Source organism: Xiphophorus hellerii, chromosome 1, assembly GCF_003331165.1.
Source record: "Xiphophorus hellerii strain 12219 chromosome 1, Xiphophorus_hellerii-4.1, whole genome shotgun sequence".
In the NCBI taxonomy this organism is placed as follows: domain Eukaryota; kingdom Metazoa; phylum Chordata; class Actinopteri; order Cyprinodontiformes; family Poeciliidae; genus Xiphophorus; species Xiphophorus hellerii.
Genome location: NC_045672.1, coordinates 14,031,424 through 14,051,954, shown reverse-complemented (window position 1 = coordinate 14,051,954; position 20,531 = coordinate 14,031,424). Strand labels below are relative to the sequence as shown.

At 40.0% G+C, this 20,531-nt stretch overlaps 1 protein-coding gene across 2 annotated transcripts; it reads left to right on the top strand.

Moving 5' to 3' along the window:
• The first annotated feature begins 10,275 nt into the window (after nucleotides 1–10,275).
• Nucleotides 10,276–20,281, top strand: eno1a (enolase 1a, (alpha)). 2 transcript variants are annotated; one of them, XM_032572676.1, is made up of 12 exons: nucleotides 10,276–10,424; nucleotides 12,981–13,075; nucleotides 16,022–16,117; nucleotides 16,605–16,663; nucleotides 16,968–17,037; nucleotides 17,141–17,274; nucleotides 17,366–17,588; nucleotides 18,266–18,463; nucleotides 18,566–18,767; nucleotides 18,858–18,966; nucleotides 19,636–19,694; nucleotides 19,777–20,281. In XM_032572676.1, the coding sequence occupies exons 2-12, from the start codon at nucleotides 12,991–12,993 to the stop codon at nucleotides 19,838–19,840; spliced, it is 1,299 nt and encodes a 432-aa protein (XP_032428567.1). In that variant the 5' UTR covers nucleotides 10,276–10,424; nucleotides 12,981–12,990; the 3' UTR covers nucleotides 19,841–20,281. The 2 variants fall into 2 exon arrangements, with proteins under 2 accessions (XP_032428567.1, XP_032428577.1); XM_032572686.1 differs by lacking the exon at nucleotides 16,605–16,663 and adding an exon at nucleotides 16,269–16,327.
• Nucleotides 20,282–20,531: the final 250 nt, after the last annotated feature.

The following is a 20,531-nucleotide window of genomic DNA, read 5'->3' as shown; positions in this document are numbered from 1 at the left end:
TATTTGGTTTCAGCACTACTAGCCCCCTGGTAATGGCTTTTTCCAAAGGAAACTTGTACATTGAACACAAAATTGCAACAGACAAAAACTGTGAGTCAAACAAAGCTCCCACACTGCAGGGCATTATTGATGTTTCATGCTGCTTTAGTGGGTTTTATTAGCAAGTAAATCTACCGAATGATGTAGTGGAAATCTGAAATATGAACTTCTGATGGTTGAACTGAATACTTCTTGAAGATCACCAGAGAAAAAACATACTGTGCTTAGTCTGGTGACACAAACACAACATTTTAAATAAAAAAACATTCTGGATTCTGTCTGCAGATACTTCCTGGTCTCTTCTTCTTTCCATGAGCTCTGCCATGCAAGATTGTTACCTACAGCCATCCTGGCACAGCTGATGTACTTGAATGAATGAGTGCAATTAACTGGAGGAACAGTAAAGCTTTTGTCACACAGACTAGATAAATAAGGAACCTAATCTGCCGCAGGGTAAGATACCCCTAGTTTGCTTTGTGCCAGCTCAGAGTCTGCCTCAGTGAAGTGAGGAAGAGCGAGGGCCATCTTTACTTCACCCTTATTATGTTTTACTTTTTTTTGACTGTCGTTATGGTTATAGGTGTTGTCGTGGTGAAAAGTACATTTTTATGACTCCGGGTGAGTCTTGGAAAAACCTTTATCTGCTCTTTCTATAAAGTTTAAACGAGAAAGTAGCAGCCCGAAGCTGCTGACCAATCAAATGTGAGTTTACCCTATGTCAAAAAGAGGAAGGGAGGAGACAAGCCATGACCTTTAAGGATCAATTCTTGCTGACTGCTCTTCAATCTAAGAAGGGTTAAAAGGCCATTGCCAAACTGGTAAACATTTTAAGCAGCTACCGATCTTCACTTCAATGTCAGACCATGCAACCTTTACAGAAATGGCAAAAACAAACAAAAATAATCTCTATATGTCAGACAACAGGCCACTGTTATTGTTTTCTGTGTGTCTTCTTGGACACTATTGCAAAAGCAAGCCAAACCTCTCTCTCAAAAAAAAAAAAAAAAGAAACTCAAGACTTCTGCAACAGTCTTCTTTGGACAGATAAGACGAAGATGTTATCATGTCTTAATGCACTGCACCATGTTTGCAACCAAAAACAGTAAAACAACTAACTGTCAGGCATGATGGGAGGTTGAAGATATTGGTTTGTTTTGCAGCCACATGACCTACCAGCCTCTCTGTTAGTAAATAGTCCATCAACGCCTCTTCGTACCAAAGTATTGTAGAGTCATAAGGCTTTCAGTCCTACAGCTGGAGGTTTATTCAACCTGAGTACTGCAGCAGGACAATGAGATCAAACAGCAACAAATCTACTGCAGTAAGGCAGAAACAACTAAAGAAGTTGACCCCAACCTAGCTGACTGCAAGTGCTGCAAACCTTAACAAAAAGAAGTAAAAAAAAAAAAAAAGAAGGATCAGATATGAATATATATACGGAAATATAATAAAATAATGATTACTTTATGTTATTGCTGATCCAGTTGTTTTTACAACCCTTTCTTTCATGGGGTTTACACGGAGTTATCGACACATTTTCCCATCACTGTAAATATCGTCTCACAACAAAAAAGTCCGACTCTGCCAAGAACTCGATTGATTTATTAATGTTTAAAATGTTTTTACAGTCTGGAAAACAAACATCGTTGAATGATTTGTGGAATCCTTGTAATGAATTGTTTTTGAAAAAGCTGTAACGCTCTCCAACACATAAATTATTGCTCTTAGACACAAAAAGATGCAAATCAAGCAAGAAACAAATCCAGTGTTGAGGGAATCTTGCTTCTTTTTTTTTTTTTCTTTTTCTTTAAAGTTGCCTGATGTCAGTACAAAAGCTTGGACAAAAGCTGTGGTGCAAATTCCTCAACAGGAAGCAAGAAGCAAAGACTTAAAAAAGAAAATCTGTTAAATCACCTAATAGACAAATTGGATTAAAATTGTTCCTTTCTCAAGTGCTATCTGTAGTTCATTAAACAGCAGTTGCTTTAATATTGGGTCAAAAACAACTAAAAACTAAATTATATTAACTGGGATAAGGGAACCAGTATACCAGATCATTATGGGCAAAGGAGACATGAAAGACTGTCCTACGCACAAAGAGTGAGATCATTAAGAAGCCACAGACATGATGCTCCTCAGTGTCTAACTAAACTAGAACCTTGGCTGTCGTCTACCCCAGTAAATTACCAGGTTCATCCCCACCATGACCACAATGATGGTTCTTAACATCTTGAGGACATTATCAGGATCACAGTAAGAAGCCAGGACCAAACTGCTCATTTAAAGCCAACATGTTTCAGCAAAGAAGAGATGCACACACAAAAAATACCAGCTTAGTTCTCTTGTCCGACGGCTTTACTTATCTTAAGCAATAAAAAATATATATATATATATCCTGAAATGGAGAATGTGTCAGGGTTCCTGTGTGCGTGTGTGTGAGTGCGAGTAATACATCTTTTCCAGCGAGGATCTTGGTGGAGACATCAAGAAGACCTGCCAATTGTTGCTTGTTCTTTTGAAAAATAAAGCCAATTCCTTTACTTGGACTTGTTGATTCTGCATGTGGGTCAGGAGGTAAAATCCGAACATGTCAGAATGAGCTTCTTACCAAAACATAAAGTTACAGTGAGTGATCTGTCCTGCAGGTTTTAAAGAAATTGGCCTGAAAACTACCCGACCGTTTCATTTTCAACCAGTTCCTGTTTTAATGTCACCTTTTGTTGTTGTTGTTGTTGTTTTTGCAAGATCACTGCACTGTAGTTTTCCACAACGACTGAACACATCTGGCCTTGTCCTCGTTGTGTACACCCATATCATAAAATATTTTCTTTGCTGCAGATTTGCCAGTATGAATTTCTTTATTTCAGGATAAATGTTCTATAGTCAACATATCAGTCTTATGAAATGTAAAAGCCTGACGTGATGTAGCTCTAAATGCGATGGCTAAAATCCATCATATTTAGTCTACTGTAATCTGTGCCATCTTTCCTGGGCTTTAGACAAATGGCATCCAGACTTAATGGTGTAACTTTGATCAGGTTTGTCAGGCTGTGAATGAATATTTGTACCACATGACTGAAAAGATAAAACCTTACAAAGAAACTGTAACTGATGAAAAACAGATTTATAGCCACAGCATGCATTTATTGCTTTGGACCAAGTGTAAGCTTTGATTTAACCATAAGCATAAAATGCAATGATGACAAAAAATTTAAATTTACTTGTAGTTTCCTTTATAGAGACAAACACAGCAGTAATATACCATCCATCGCAAGACACAACTTAAAAATTCTTCCACAACGTCACTATATTGTTCTATTTGCAAAGAAAAATAGGTAGCTGGTAGAGACAAACTCAAAATGACTCAAGCCGAGTGATTTTCATTTGTAAAACAATTTGGAAGCCATGAATAATTCTCCTTCCTCCTTTAGTCATGCACTACTTGTGTTGTGTGGTCACATAAAATCTGAATAAAGTACATTAAAGTTGTTTACAGGGAAAATAAACACCAACATATGTTGTAATGGCTTTTATATTGTTTCAGTTCAAATATTCCTTCCAGAAACTACAGCAAAAATCATCCAGGCCAGTCAGGGAAGCTGTCTTTCTCCGAGCTTACACTACTGTGTCAAATACATCAGCTGGTCGCTGGGGGACCAGAGTCATGTTGTTTGCACAGAATGCATTGTCGATCCAGCATCCTGGATCGAGGGAAGGAGCTGACTAGTTGAGAAGTTCAGCTTTGTTTACCATTTCTAAAAGAAGTCCGCTGAGCGTGAAGATCCATTGCTCTTTCCCAGCAACGCCCTGCTCTCAAAGCAACACATGTTCACACCTGAAAGTTGCCCAGTGCAGCCAGTCTGTCAGCAATTCAGTTCCTCCTCTCTGGAAAACATGTCTTTTGTTGTTGGTGCTGCAAGGAAGCCGATGCTTTATGAAGCATTCCTCTAAAGAATCTCATTAATGCATTATTTCAACTATTTATTCTATTTAAAAGCTTAAGCTTCTCAACACATTGAGTCACAAGAACCTTTAATGATTTCAACACCTGCCATGACACAGTACATTTTAGCTGATACATCTTGGTAGGTTGTTTTTATAAAAGTGGAAAGATCAAGAAACGTGCCACTTGCAACCATTGTTTAACCAAACATCCTCTTTTGTAATAAATTGACATAACTGTGAAGAAGATTGTCTATCTTTTGAGTTGCTTTTTGTGTTATGGTTTTGTAGAAAATTGTCTGTTTCTGCTCGTTTCAGCCCTACAGCTCAGCTGCATGCATCCAACGCAGCCCTGTTGCTCTTTTCGTCTAAGACCAGACAAGACTCTGAATAAGCAAAGTTTACACTTTACCACTTTGTCACACTTACGCACTTTTCACAGCGTCCATTTCACATCACAATGTCACAAGTTCCCTTCTGAGACAGAAACTGTGACCACAGCTGACTACAGCAAACCTCCCTGGGGGGTTTTTTTGCAAACACTTTTTATGAACGATCAATGCTACAACCAAATGAGTGATATGTGCAGCATAGATTAATGCCATGTCACATATGTTAACATATCTCATGTTCTCTCAACTCACTCAAAGTTAATATCAATCAACATTAACCATGAATCCATTTACGATAAATTTAGAAAGACTAGGCAAAGTCTGTTTGTTAGCACTGTCTACATCCAAGGTATAAAATCGTCCTCTAAGGATTATGAGAAAACTCATCAGGAGTCACTGAAGAGACCCTTGAGCAGCAAACACAAAAAAGCATAAGAATGAACAACAATCTACTTCTATTGGTCAGAATTAAAGGTGATTTGGCTTGAATTTGACCAACTTTTCTACAACATCCTGTTTCCACTTTTTAAGCTGTGAGTTAGCGATATGTACAAGTCTTTCCAGGAACCTGTGTAGAAAACATCCTACCCTTCTTATTTGGTATCTAGCAAAACAATGGAGACCAGAGGGCATGAAGAAGTGAACCATTTCATTCTCCATGGATATGTTTCTTTCACCCTCAATGACACAGCAAGATAAATGACCACCTGAAGACATCCGTCTGTCCTCCACTCAGGGGTCACATGCTGGCAGAAGGCTTCAGCCCATCACATTGACACTGTGGGTGGCATTACAAAGTCTTTGAACCGGCCTTCACAGAGGTCCAGCCAGAGTTCATCTCTGAGCACAGGTGTTTCATGCTTCAGACCGAACTTGGTCTGCTGCAGCCATCAGTGAAAGCAGTTCCAGCATGAGAACACAAAACAGAGTGACCTTTCTTCAGGATGGTCCAGTCCAGACGTGCAGACCAGTTTAATCTTTGAGACAGTAAAAGCAGAGGTCTGGGAAGACTTAAACATGGATTAATAGAACGGTTCAATTGACAGACAGAAAATGGTTCAACAAAGTGCGGAACCAGATTTTAGCTTCTACTGTAGTTGGCTCCTCACTTTGTTATCACTTATTACTGTAGAGAATATGGACTTCTTACTTACTAATTGTGAGGATTTGAATTTACTTTGTGTTTATTTTAGGTTTCTGTGTCTATTGAGTCTCGGATTGTTCCCAGCTGTGTCTCGTTTCCCTGATTATCCTCTGTGTATTTAGTCCCACCTCGGGTCCTTATCTAATCTGTCTAGTCTGCTGTCAGATGGCTCTTGTTTTCCAATTGCTACCAGATTTGAGCCTTAGCCTTCCACTCATTCTGTGCTGCCTGGACTTTGGATTATTGTGCTTTTGTAATTTATTTCATCATTAAACAACCATCATTCACTCCAACCTCAGCGTCTGCCTCGCCACCTCTCTACTGCACTTCATGACACTAATTTGTTTATATGTAAATAATGTTTTTAAGAGGAACTGTCTTAACAATTTCAAAAAACTTGTCTACAGCTGTCAAGATAATAGTATTGCCATCGGTATATTTTTTTTAGATAACATTTTGTATTAAAATACTCTTTTATTAATCATTTTAACTTCAACGAATCATGAGTTGGTTCAAACCTCTGGGATTTATTAGTTTGCCAGTCAAAATGACCTTTAAATGCCAATGAAACCCAATTCTCTTTTGCTCCTACAACATGAAGATTGCATCTACGTATGAAGACTGCTCTAGATTGGCATTTTGAAAGAGAGGTGTCCATTTCAACTACACGTGATGTGTTCATTCAAACAGATTGAAAACCACATTAAACTTGTTTTCTCCACATTAGTTTTGTTTACATTTTTGTGTCACCTGGATTAACCTGGCTTGTCTGTTGCTTACAGGTTTTTCCCAGATTCTTTGCAGTCTTTCTCAGGTTGGGGATTTATTGCTACAGGAAGAGCTAAACAGCCATGTTTTGTTTCCTGGTGATGATGCCTTGACTTTGCAACTGATCTTGAAAGCACTGATAAATTATGCAAAACCCATAAACTAATTATTCTTCGGTTAGTGGTTAGTGGCTGGCAAGTCCCAGCACAAGTGCTGCTACGTCTGCATGACAGCCATAGACTTGTATTTCCGTAACAGGGCTGATTTTGCTTGAGTTTTGTGTAAAACCTACAACTTTCAGGCTGTTGCCTTAATGCATGTTGCGTAACTGTTCTTACATTATCATTATTAACTATAAAAGTTCACATTTGTTTGTTCTTCATGTTGGTTTTGTGGTTCAAGTTGTTTGGCTTGTGCTGCTGTGCAGTAATAACTAATGAGTGTGTTACTAAAGTGAGGTACTAAAGTACATACTAGGTACTTTAGTTACTCTATTTGGGTGTGTTTGTTTGTGATCATCAGTATAAAAACATCAGCGGGCTGGGCTGTGTGGTTGTGGTGAAAGTCTATCGCAGGTCCGCTGCAACAGAGTGGCTTGAGATGTTCTGTGTGTGTCTGTGTGAGCGGTGGTGTTGCTGGGGCAGTGGCATGTGGTTGGGGGTTTTGGGTTGTTTGGGTAGAGAAGGCCCAGCTGTGAGAGGCATGCTTTGCTACTATTATGCTGCAAGTCCAGAGATGTTATTGCACAAGCAAAGGGACTTCCTGGGCTGCAGCCTCCCTTAGTGGTGACTGATGGTACTTACGTTCACACAAGCAGCAGCAAAAACGTTGCATTTTTAAATATGGAGAAAACCCCACAAAGACATAAACCTATTATAGAGTAACACGTAGTGTCTCTTAAAAGTACCAGCTTTTCCTGTTGGAAAAAAACGACGCCATGACTAATAATTTCAAAACTTTTTTCACATTCGATTTGGCATTTATTCTGTGCATATCAACTAAAAATAGAAATGTGTTAGGAAGGAAAAGGTACAAAAGACACCTGATTGCACACTTTAATTCTTATTGTTAGATGACATAGTAGTATACTGTCATGTTTTGCGGTTGTAGAGTGGTGAGGTAGACACAGTGGGCCCAGGTAGTAGAGAAATTTGTGGTTTAATGAAGAATAATGCACAAAATCCAGGCAGCACAGGTGAGCAGAAGGCTAAGAGCTCAGAACTGGTAGCAACAGGAACCGCAGCTAGAGACAATTGCATTATACAAAGACCTGACAAGGAAACAAGAGACACAGGTGGATTTAAATACACAGAGGGTAATCAGGGGAATGAGACACAGCTGGGATCAATCAAGGGTAGACCGGATGACACGGAAACTCAACAGAACACAGAAACTTCAATTAACACACAGGAAAAAACCAAATCCTCACATATACTAGCATATCTCATATGGAGTTTGTAATATTTGTCTGCTCTGCTTTGCTAAGCTTGTCCAGATCTATCAGATTGTGACGACCTGTCCTGTTCACAGTCTTCTCCAGTGTGCCATCAAATTTTTAACTCTGGCTCAAGACTTTCCAAACTGGAACGTTCCACTTTTGTTTTGCAAAATTGGAAATGTTATTGGGCTTTCTGTTGAAAACTAAAATTCCTCTTCATTTTCAACATTCTCACCAACAACTGTGTAAAAAAAAAACAAAAAACAAAAAATACTTATTTAGAACTGTGTGGAAATGAATATTGCACGACGTCCAAATTCTTATATCTGTTGCACATTTTTAGTTTTCCTACCAGGGCCAAGAGCAAAGAAGATAGCAGCACAAAAAATATTTTAAGAGCCTTCTCGGTTTTATCTGTCATGTCTTCAATGATCCACCAGGGGTCTCTAGAGTTTAAGTCTCCAGTCAGCAACCTGCTTCTGACCTGTTTCTTTCTATTCAACACGTCTGATCATATTATCTGATTACCCTCTCTTTCCTCCGTGGCATCATCATGCCAGGCTTGTGACAACTTGGTTATTTTTCAGGTTGAAATTATGTATTTTAATCTAAGTGTTTGGTTAATCTGGACGTTTCAAACGCCAGATGTTCTAATTTAGACAAGAAATTTCTGAATTAATCTACAAATAACTCTTGAGGGAATACTCGCGTCTAACTATGTGTGTGAAATTAGTTTGGTGTGTGACTTTTTGTGAGCACCAGGGGGCGCAACTGATTTTAAAACATTGCAGTCTCAAGGTCACTGCAGCAGTCATTCACTCTCTGTTGTTCCTGCTATTGATGCTGCACGCTGTGGACTGCGCAGCTGCAGAGTTACCGTGTCATAAAGAGACTAGCTGGCAGCGTGGTAGAGGGGGAAACCCGCAAATTATTCATTATGACTAATTCATATAATTTCCTGAGTGCAGTTTGTGAAAAAGAAAAATCAAAGCTTGGCTGAAATTTTTAAAACTGTGATTGAATCTGAAGGTTAAGAACTTTATTTTTTTACACTCGCCCGTTGTTAGTATGTTTTAAATCAGCAGAAAACGTGTTACTTGACGTGCACGTCTCACGCTGGGTGAAGTGATTCATTTCCGCATTTCCATTCATTTCGTGGGTTTTTTAATGAGCAAAAGGGGGAGCCACTGCCGGGAAACGAGGCCACAACTAACATGTGACCAACAACGAAACACTGACTCGGGAGATCCCTGCCTGCTCCTCTGCACGTACTCACTTCTGAGTCACCTTTCTTTCCGCATTCTCCATCATTGAATTTATATGACTTAAAACAAGTAAAACCATGCATTTCTCAGCATTCGTTTAATTTAAAAGCCGACCTGTACTGTGTTTGTCTGTGTTGTCCATTTAGATGATGCTTCAATTAAGAAAATCCGCATCTTCTTCTCGGTCAAGTAGGATGTATGGCAAGCTATTGCACCATATAACACGCTGGCTTCAGCCAAACACGTTTGCCACATGTTAACCATCCTTATTCCAAGCTAGAATATACTGTTTTATTTTTGTGAGTCTTTGGCTTTCAGATAGCAGATGTAGTTTAAAAAATGGAAAGGAAAGAAACTAACTTGGGAAAACTTGTATTCTAGATATCCATGTTCAATAATTAATCATATTAGATTGCTGAGTCACTGCTGCCAACACATGGCCCTGTCTTTCAGTGTTAAACCCTCTCTTTCTCCTAGACACGGCTATTAGCTGAGCTTTTGTTGTGACTAACTGCATGTGCTCTATTTCATCCTGTAGCATTTAAAACCGACTCAAAGCTCATGATCTGTTTCCCTACTAGATGAACCACTAATTGATCAACTACTTCCATTAACTACTTATTTTTCGTTAATATAGAAAGTACTCCTGGATCAGTGCTTCTGTTTATTTGTTGTATGTTCTGTCTTCTCAAACCCCCAGATAATTATGGCAGATAGCCGTACACAATGAGCCAAGTTCTGGTTCTGCTGGAGTTTTCTTCCTGTTAAATGGGAGTTTTTCCTCTCCACGGTTGCTAAGTGCATGCTCAGTATGAGGGATTGCTCCAAACTCAATGATACAATGCAGTCAAATGTCTAGTGTTGCTACAGGCTCGTCCAGGAGGAGGGAATGCTTAACTCAAAGCAATTTGCTGGGTTTAGTTACAAAACCTTTTCACCAATTTAAAAAATAAACTGCACTTTACTAAGTTGTTTGATTAATATAATGAACTGGAATGTATTTGACTTTGAATACATCTCTCTGACTGGATTGAATGTATGTTATTTTTTGTTAAGTGCCTCGAGGCAGAGTATTATGGATTGATAAATACAAATAAATGTAACTGAATATAAATGTAATACAATGATTCTATGCCCCTTTTTTCGTGGTGGTTTCATAACTTTTCTCGGTACCAATATGGCATTTTCCTTGAAATACTCACCAACCAAAGTGCGGTTTGATTATATGTTATAACGGCCTGCCTTAACCGCCTGACTGTGAACGTGCTTCCTCACTCCTGCGCCTCTGCGCGGTGACTCAGTCTCAGCCAATCAGGTCGCGTCATTCCTGATTCCGTCCACTTATCATCCGGCACTCGGCGTCACGAGCGCCTTCTCTGCCTGCCCGCACGAGAGAGAGAGACAGCGCCGTCCTTGCACACAGTTAGGCCGGAAAGGTAACTTTAACTGCGCTTTTGCCGCTTTTTCTTTCTACTCTTGGCCAAGCTCTTATTACTTACCAACTCTTATGCATGACTAGTACTTGTCATATGTTAATATTATCACTTTATTCTCTTCTCAAAATCTACATTACGGTTTTTGTCGTCGACTGCATCCTCGGACGCTTGTCCTTGGGTTAGCCGACACCTAAACGGTTAGCTGATGATTTCCCAGCTCGGACAGCTTTCCTCCTCTCCTGCTCGGGGTTTGGTATCTTCAGGATGTAGCAGCATGTAGCACGTCGTCTATTTTTAAACCAGGCCGTCAGCTGTATGGATGTTTCGCTCCATTTAGAGCCGCAGTGTGTGGAGGGGAACAGGAGGTGTCGAGTTGCGGGTCCACCTTGCAGTGGACGCGCCCCTCCATTTTGCTTTAAAAGCCATTATTAAGAGGCTGTTGTTCGGCGGTGTTTCGGAGAACACGGTGGTGCCACACTAGTTGGACTACTAGTTGAATGCAGCAGGGGCGGAGGCGTGTCTGCTACACGAAAAGGAAAATTACTGTGCAGCAAGTCGGTACATAGTCCAGGGTTTGTTTCAGGCAGTGTCAGTTTCCAGCAAATGGCCATCTATAGGGTTCCAACATTACTATTGACTCATCCAGCTCAGTAATGAACTTTATCTGGTCTTTAATGAGTTTCATCAAGCTATTTCAACCCTTTAGTTCTTCAGAAAGTATCAGGTGTGTTTAATTATTTATCTATCCATGGATGCCATTTTGTTATCCTCAGGTAGCTCTCCTGCTTATTCCGTAAAGTTTTTAAAAAGTGTTTAAAGGCGCGGATGACTTCAGTATCATACATGTCAATTATGGAAAGTGGAGGTGGTAGTTATTTAAATTTGAAACACTTCTTCCCAACAGATGGACTGATGAGGTTTTTCCCGGCTGATGCTGATTAAAGGTTTTGTTTTCCTATGCTAACTGTAACCAATCCTAACTTGGCTTCATTATAAACCTCGTGAAATGGACTTCAGCTTTCTTAATTGGGGTAGTTTGAATCAAACAGAAAATCTACCATTTTAAAATGATCACACAGTTTTTTTTAGTGTAACTAGCCCTGAAAGCTAAATTTCCTGACAAATTTTGAAAGAATCCACCAAAGTGGGCGGAGCCAAGATTATACTAGACAGTGCCAGTTTTATTTTATTTTTTCTAGGTTTTCTCATTTAATTGAACCACCTGTATTTGGGGATGTTTTTATTTATTTATTTTTTGGCCATTAGCAGAATATCGACAAAGTTTTGCGCACATTTGTAATGGAAACGCAGACACTCTTAGCCTAAAGAATTTGTTGCTTTACTTGACTTTTCAGATTTTTACCCTTTTTTTTTTTTTCAAACTGGTATTAAATCTAGCAACTTTCCTTTTGTCCTTAGACTTTATTGGTGACGACGCTCAGCTAGTGAGCCGTGAGCCTCTGCCGCGTCCTGCAAGCACTGCAGTCAGTCTGACAGTTATCTGTTCAACACCGTACCATCACCAGCAGTCAGAGCAGAAGAGACTCATTCCCACTCTGTGTCTATATTGCAAATAAATCGCCTATTTGATAAGTGTTCCTGGATAAGATGCATTTAAGTAATAAAAAAATAAATTTCCAATCTTTGACTGCATTGACTGCATCTCTATTTTCAGGACCTAAATGCAGTTTAATTGCTCAAATCTAGGATCCCTTCATGTGCAGTCTAATAGATAAATGATAGATATGCAACTCGATCTACATTCAGACCACAGTAGAATCAGATTTGACCATAATCATAATGGTCAAATTTGGTTAATTTTATGGTAGCTGGCTAAAAGTAATTAAAAGAATCGATGGTGATGTTTAGCCTCAGGGTTACTTTAGCATTTCCATTTGTGTATTTGAGTGTGTACTGTTTGCAAATTTCCAATCAGGCTTTTATGGGCAGCTCTTTCCATTGGTTCTGATCCGGCTGCAGAGCCTGGATTTGGAACGGTTTGCATGGACTGAGTGCTAATCAATAAACCGCTCCAGGCGTCATGGCCAGACATCCCGTCTGAAAACCCTCTCTGACCTCTGCTACTGCAACGGCCAGAGATTAGGGCACCACTCAGCTCTGCAGTCCATATCATTTTAATAAAAAGAGGCCAAACAATTCTTTTCTGCCCGGTCACACTCCCATTGTCTGCTACGTTTACTTTTAAATACTGCAGTTTAAAATGGTTGCGTAATTATTGGCAGTAGAGGACATTTGTGCAAGAATTTTGAAACACTTTTCTATGTGTAATCCAGCATGTCAAATAAACTGAATGAACCTGCAGAGATTATTCTGCTGCAGGAAGCCACACCTCTCTGACTTCAACATAACGTCCGTTCTGGTCAGACTGCATCAGTCGGGCGGCATGTACAGCTGAAGACATAATAAGAACATTGATCCGGAGTGTATTGTCTGGTTACTTTTTGCCAAGTCATTGTTTGCTCTGCAGTGTGGCTGCCTGCTCTTCTGCAGAGCTGCATTAAATTAATGAGTATTTACTTTTTTGCTCTCAAACAGATAAAGAACGATGTCTATCCTCAAGATCCACGCTCGTGAGATTTTTGACTCCCGTGGTAATCCCACTGTGGAAGTTGACCTGTACACCAAGAAAGGTATTCCTGTCTCTGTCTTACTGCAAGGCTCATCTATAATCCCTACATATTGCTGATGTTTGCCTCCTGATAATTTACATTCTAACGTTTCAGTCTTGCTGGTTAGAAATTTGAGGGTTTTACCATTTACCAAGCCTGGAAATGTCTGCAAAATTTTAATCCAGCTCTTTATTCCATATTCCAATATCTTAGAGATGTTTTGGAAGTTTCTTATTTCTAGGCCGTGTAGATCTAAATGCCCACACATCAACACTTTTCTTTAAATCACACATGGTATTCTTTTAATGATCTCTAACCAGGCACACGATAATCCAGTCCATGTTTGACAAGATTAAAGTGTCCAAGGCTCTGAAATAGAAGTGGACCAATATAACTAAATGTTAAATGACTGTATTTCAGAATTGATACCAGATTTATTCTGTTTTCCCACAAAAACAAGGAATTTGACTTAAGTTCTGCTTTGCTCTCAGACTTTTAGAGTACAACAAAAAGGAAATAAAAACTGTTGTAAATATATCAAACTATTTTCAGGAAAGAGACAAATCTGAATATGTAGGAATGTGACGGTCTGGGGAAGGAAACCGTCTGTGGTAGCTTGTTTTTACAAATGGCGCTCTGTACCACCAACCTGAAGGTAAAAGTTTAAATGATTTATGTTCAGGATGTGTGGGGTCTGCAGAGAGTTTAGCTTTTTTTTCCTCGATGTAGAGAAGGCGAGCCCTGATGATCTAAACCTAATTGTTTTTAGTTATGGATTCGATTAAAATCTTAATTGCCAGGTCTGTCATTTATTAATCAGTTAATATATTAATCATTAGAGTTGAGGATGTCTGTGCTTTCTGCAATATATTTTGTGTTGAGATTCTATTTTAGGCTTGCTTAGCTTCAGTGATGGCCCAACTCCTTTTTGCTCAGAGCAATAGTCTTTTTCCAGAGTCGCATCAGATTATTTTTTTGAAGCAAAAAAATGTCGTCCATTACTGTTTGCGATTGTCGGTTATGCATCAGATTTATGGTTGGACCAGAAACATGGAAATACAAGGGTTAAGTCACTCGAAACATTAAAATACTGAAAAATAAAAAAATATGGGTTTTTTTTTTCCCCCTCAAAGTTGGTATTTGATCAAGTTTAGGGACCTTATTCTTTGTTTCATAAATGGGAATAAACTAGTAATTCTTCACTTTTCATTGAATTCAAAACCACTTCCATCAAAGAAGCTGCTGCAGATTTTTGTTTGAAGGAAAACGACTAGCTGCCAGCCACGTTTAGAAGAAAACCGAAAACCTTAAAATAGTTTTTTTTTTATTTCTTTATCTTGTAATGAAGATGTCTTCCTGGAAAGTATCACTTAAGCCGAGGACAGTTCAGCTGGTTGTTGACCTGGTGCTGCTGCCAGCTGCAGCTGCAGAGTAGATCAGGTAAACCAAATGTTTGAAAATAGCTCCTGTAACTTCACACGGCCTCCGCAGCGCACTGTTACTGTAACGGCTCTGGATCACAACACCATGCAGCATTTTTACCAAGACTCTGAATTTATTTGGGATTAGAGGTGGGGCAATCTGTCAAAAATGATGTTTCATGTTTTCTCTTTGATTGGCTCTGATTGGCATGAAGAGAATATGTCTATAAATGCACCAGCAAGTTGTTTGCATTTTTTTTTTTAGTTTAATGAACATTAAAATTAAATGGCATATGTTGTACCCCATAAATTAGGGTAACTTTTTTTTTTTTACCCTCTAAAGTTGAACTGGGAAGTCGAACCTCAAATAAAATGATAAACCTGTTTTGTCCCAGAAAAGTAATCTGTTTAAAATCTTTGAATTAAATTGCTTTGCTCAGTTGAGCTGTAAATTATTCAACCTGTGACACATTTGGCTGAGGTTTAGATTTGTTCATTTAATTAACTAATGGCCTGCCCACCATTTATTAATTTTTTTTTTTTTTGTATCGGATTGGGGTCGTTTCTGTTCTTTGGGTTGAAACAAAGGAAGTTGCTCAACCCCCTGAAATGTCCAGAGAATGTTAATGAAGCAACCTGAATGACCACTGACATGGAAGAGTTGGACTGGCCTGAAAACCCTGCAGAGCTACTCTACAGCCATCTTTTCCTCAGCTTAGGGTGGCTGACATGTTCTGTGAACTGTAAAACTTGTCTATTTTTACTTTTTTTTTTTTTTTTTATAAAGACAACCTTTTAAGTCCAGCAGCTGTGTTTTGACAGCAGCTAAACCCCATTAGAGCGTCTGCTGCATCCAGTCAGGCCATCATTATTGTGCCTTTTCATGTCCTGCTGGACATTTCCACCATCTTTTTGCTAACCTGTAGAACTGTGTGTAAACAGCCTGCGTTTTATTCAGCCAGCTTTTACTCTTTCTGCATTTGGCAGATGAAGAGGCAAAGCCCCTTATTTATGGTCTGATTGGTTGCAGCCTGCAGCCCCCTGCTGCTGCGTGCCAATTTCTAGCTGCAGATGATTTGTTAAGCATTACCTTAGGGCCTCGACAGCGACTGTGCCCCCTTGGCCTAAGCACTAAATCCCCTCAGAATACAATCTCTGCTGCTCCACTGAGTAAAACGAATAGTGCTTTTTTTTTCTCTAGGTTTTGACTGAAGTGGGTTTAAGCTTGTGTAGGCAGGACTTGATATCCTGCCACAGATTTTCTGCACATGCTCAGTTGGTGGGTTTGGGTTTTTTTTATTCACTTATTACATTACCGCCATCTGCAGCACGACTTCCTCCCTGCGTGTTTTATTCCCCTCTGACTGGAGGGGACGAATATTTGTGCCTTTTACTCACTGTGGTGTTGACCACAGGGTTCAGATGTTTCAGATTGTGCACCAGAGAATTATAATTTAGGAAGCAGGCTGTCTTGGTGAAGTTGTATTTAAATGCTGCTTTCTTTATCCATGAGGCAGCATTTGTAAACCCACATGTCTTGTTTAAGGTCTCTTCAGGGCTGCAGTCCCCAGCGGTGCTTCCACAGGTATCTATGAGGCTCTAGAGCTCCGTGACAATGACAAAACGCGCTACATGGGCAAAGGTAACTTGTCTCTGTTTGTTCTCTCTCTAAACTCTGGTACACTTCTATCCTTTTGCAACCTTTCAGCTCATTTCAACACTCCTATAAACTATTGCTCTCTTTCTTCATCATGTTTTCTTTTCAATTTCCCCATTTCTGTTCCTCCTGTTAGGAGTCAAAAGAGCTGTTAAATATATAAATGAGTTCTTGGCGCCTGCGTTATGTAACCAGGTAAATAAAGTGGAAAATAAGGGTGACTCTCTTTGCACTGCACAGCAGCATGGAGAATGAGTTTGCTTCTGGAGACTAATGTCCGTCAGGCACTAACAGATGTTCACAGATTTAAAAAAAACAAAGTAAATGGTGGCATAAACTGCTGAGTTAGTGGACAATATTTTAATAATTTACTCATACATTGACATAAATCGGATGCTCTGTGTTCATCTGTGTGGCCTGCATTGCATGGTCTTCTCCTGTCTGTCAGTCATGGTCTGCTTGTCCCTTGCAGGTGTCTCTAAAGCTGTTGAGCATATCAATAAAACTATTGCACCTGCACTGGTCAGCAAGGTAGGACCATTCATTGTTTGGATAATTTGTTTGAAAACCAGTTTAACAGAACATATTTTAACCAGATGACTAACTTTACAGTTTTCCCATGTAAAATGATCCTTTGTTACCAATAACTTTCACCTCTTGTGTCTAAAAATAACGTGCATTAGTACAGTTAGAGCAGTAAAGTTCTCAGAGAGTGAACTTTATTGCTACCAGTAGTTACACCAGGTAACTACTGGTGTGTGCTCCTAACCAACAAGTCAAACCAGTTTAATTTTAGTTGCTCCAGTTGAACTTGTCCTGTTGTGTCTGAATCCAGGATGTGAGCGTTGTGGAGCAGGAGAAGATCGACAAGCTGATGTTGGACATGGATGGCACAGAAAACAAGTGTAAGATGCTCACTACTTACAAATCTTGTCATTACACTCTCGTGAGTTTTAAAAGTTTTGATACTTCTACATCACATTAAAACGGTTGCCTTCCTTCCCTCAGCCAAGTTTGGTGCTAATGCCATCCTGGGCGTCTCCCTGGCTGTGTGCAAGGCTGGTGCAGCAGAGAAGGGCGTTCCGCTCTACCGCCACATTGCTGATCTGGCTGGCAACCCCGATGTCATCCTCCCTGTGCCTGTCAGTATCCTGAGAGGATTCATCCCCAAACAATCGTCCGATCCAAAAAGTCATTGCACTCGAAAGCTGATCCGTTTCTGCTTCGCTTTAGGCTTTCAATGTCATCAACGGCGGCTCCCATGCAGGCAACAAGCTGGCCATGCAGGAGTTCATGATCTTGCCTGTCGGCGCCAGCAACTTCAAGGACGCCATGCGCATCGGTGCCGAGGTCTACCACAACCTGAAGAACGTCATCAAGGAGAAATATGGCAAAGACGCCACCAACGTGGGAGATGAGGGTGGCTTCGCTCCCAACATCCTGGAAAACAAAGAAGGTGTGAAAAACACAGAAATTAATACTAGTGCTGAAATGATTAATCAGATTAATTAAAATGATGAATCGATAATTGAATGATCGACTAATTTAGTAGTCACTTATTTAACTGAACTGCATGGACTCCATAAAACGGAGTCAGGCTGTAATTAAGCCAGAACTGTTCAAAAACTTACGTTTTAGATTTAAGTGTCTGTAAATATGTCCTACCTAAAACTCACTTGGTGCAGATTTTTTTAAAGATCCATTATTAAGCACCATTAGCTTTCTACTTAATTTGTTAATTAGAAAGAATTTCCATATTAGCCTTGTGTTGTACTGATAAGTCAAGCAGAAAGCTCAGCATTTCACGTTTCATTTTGTTGCATGCAATAACCAAAGGAGTGCTGTATTGGATTTTGTAATTGCTTTTTTGTGCACTTATAATATTTTATAGAATAAGCCTAAGTGGTTAAATGAAAGATTTGTATAATGTTTCAATTTGTTAAATCAACTTAATTGTCAAAATTGATTATTAAAATAGTCATTAGCTGTAATAGTACTTAAGTTTGCATATTTCAAAATAAAAGCATTAATTTGACTTATGCGTTGCTAGTTTCTGACTTTAGCGGTGAGCTTCTGTGGCAAATCTCTCAATTAGAGGTTAAAATCCTTTTTAAATGTTTTTCTCATCTGTAGCTCTGGAGCTGCTGAAGAACGCCATCGCCAAGGCCGGCTACACCGACAAGATTGTCATCGGCATGGATGTGGCTGCCTCCGAATTCTTCAAGGGGGGCAAGTATGACCTGGACTTCAAGTCTCCAGATGACCCCAGCCGCTACATCAGCCCTGACAAGCTGGCTGACCTCTACAAGAGCTTCGTTAAGGATTACCCAGGTGAGTTTATAACACCCGCTCTTTTTTTTTTTTTTATTGGGGAATAAAAATGGCAGCAGTGACTTTACATCAAAATACTAAACATCCACCGTTCTCTCTCAGTCGTTTCCATCGAGGACCCCTTTGACCAGGACGACTGGGAGGCATGGACCAAATTCACAGCCAGCACCAGCATCCAGGTGGTGGGAGACGATCTCACCGTCACCAACCCCAAACGTATTGCCAAGGGCGTCGCCGACAAAGCCTGCAACTGCCTGCTGCTCAAGGTCAACCAGATCGGCTCTGTCACAGAGTCCCTGCAGGCGTGAGTGTCCACAACACGGCGGTCCTGTTGACTAAATTCAAAGCAGTAAATGCACTTTGAGCAGATTGAAACATTCACCCTTTGTTTTAGCTGCAAGCTGGCCCAGAGCAACGGCTGGGGTGTGATGGTGAGCCACCGCTCCGGAGAGACTGAGGACACCTTCATCGCTGACCTTGTAGTGGGCCTCTGCACTGGACAGGTAATCGATTTAACGCTGACGATGCAAACAAAACTGTCTTTGTTCACGTCGAGATCCAATCAGGGTTTGTGATAAAGTGCAATGTTTGATTAAAAACCTAAATTTGTAAAATGTTACGTACTGTTGAAACCAGACGTTTTCATACACATGGCAAAGCTGTATGAGGACTGAGATTTAACTTTTCAGGCTGAAATTAAATTGGACTAAGTGTTCTTGTTTTAGACCAGAAAACTTAGGAAATAAAATCTCTAAAGTAACTTTAAGCCTTTATTTTGAGCAGACAGTTAATTTACCTTAACATGATTTGTTTGGATTGTTTTAATGTGATGAATTTTTATTCCTAATGGCTCAATGACTTGCTGATCAGTGTAACTGAAATAAAAGTTCTTGTATCTATACTTTAAACATTATTGAAACTATGGGTATTTTTTGTTAGTGACATCTCAAAACATAAAATTGAGATGTCTGATTTTGCTATATTATAGTTTACTTTGTCCCTGCTGTAGGATGTAGAATATGATCACAAGGAACTAACAGTAATAAAATATATCCAACTGTCATTTTTAAAATTATATTTTTATCTCAAAGTGGAAAACTTACTGTAAATGCTTGAACTTTACTGTGTGAAGTGTATGAACCCTGGGTAATGTATTGCTAAACTTCTTGCAGATCAAGACTGGCGCTCCTTGCCGATCCGAGCGTTTGGCCAAGTACAACCAGCTCCTGAGGTGAGGCTTTCCCGCAAACTTCCACAAATCCTAAATGAATTCCTCGATTTCTGAGTCTGAAATGGTCGTAACTTTCCCTCAGGATTGAGGAGGAGCTTGGTGACAAGGCCCGTTTTGCCGGCAAGAACTTCAGGCGCCCCATCTGAACCGGGTCAGCTTCCTTGGGCCACTGCGTGTTCATTGCTCATAGATAATCCCCCACACCTGTTCGCCACGCTAGGTTTGCCTGCCCTGTATAGAGTGAAGATGGAAAAGACGCCTCTATTATTCAAGGTCCAAGACTGCGGCGTGGAAAAGCGGTGCTATGTCCCAGTACATCCATGTGGCTCAGCTCATCTGCAAAATATGCTTTAGCTCCTGAATAGTGTTGGTCCTTGTTGGTGTCCATTGCTGTGTGATTTCTTTAAGCCTCCTGTGAGTTGTAGTGGTTGTGGTCCTCTGATTATTTGAGCAAATGTAACTCTAGTAGGGATCATCCTGAAGCAGTGGTAAGAGCTCTGTGTGTTCAATGTTCCGCCTCTGACAAGGTCTTGTGTTGCTGTAAGCCCCTACAGAAATATGTAATAAATAATATAGTTTCAAAAGTGTCTGGTTCTTATTCCTTTCATCCTGTGCCCAAACATTCTGCATCATGATTAAAATATTATTCACTAAGGGAGCATTTACCCAGAAACTAAAGCTTTCCTGTATAAACCATTTCCTAAGTGCTGCAAGTCTGTGAGCTGTGAGGGGTTGAAACTTGAGCTCAGGCCTGTGAGACTCCATTTCTGTCCGTCCCCTGGGTGTAGGAATCTGAAGGCTCTGTGTGAGCTCTTTCTACTGAGCATTGCAAAGATA

Bases quoted from the DNA above. Each gene is read 5' to 3' on its own strand.
- eno1a (XM_032572676.1), top strand. From the start codon at position 12,991: ATGTCTATCCTCAAGATCCACGCTCGTGAGATTTTTGACTCCCGTGGT. The intron at 18,464-18,565 runs GTGAGTTTATAA...GTTCTCTCTCAG, and splicing joins CTTCGTTAAGGATTACCCAG to TCGTTTCCATCGAGGACCCC. The intron at 18,768-18,857 runs GTGAGTGTCCAC...CCTTTGTTTTAG, and splicing joins GTCACAGAGTCCCTGCAGGC to CTGCAAGCTGGCCCAGAGCA.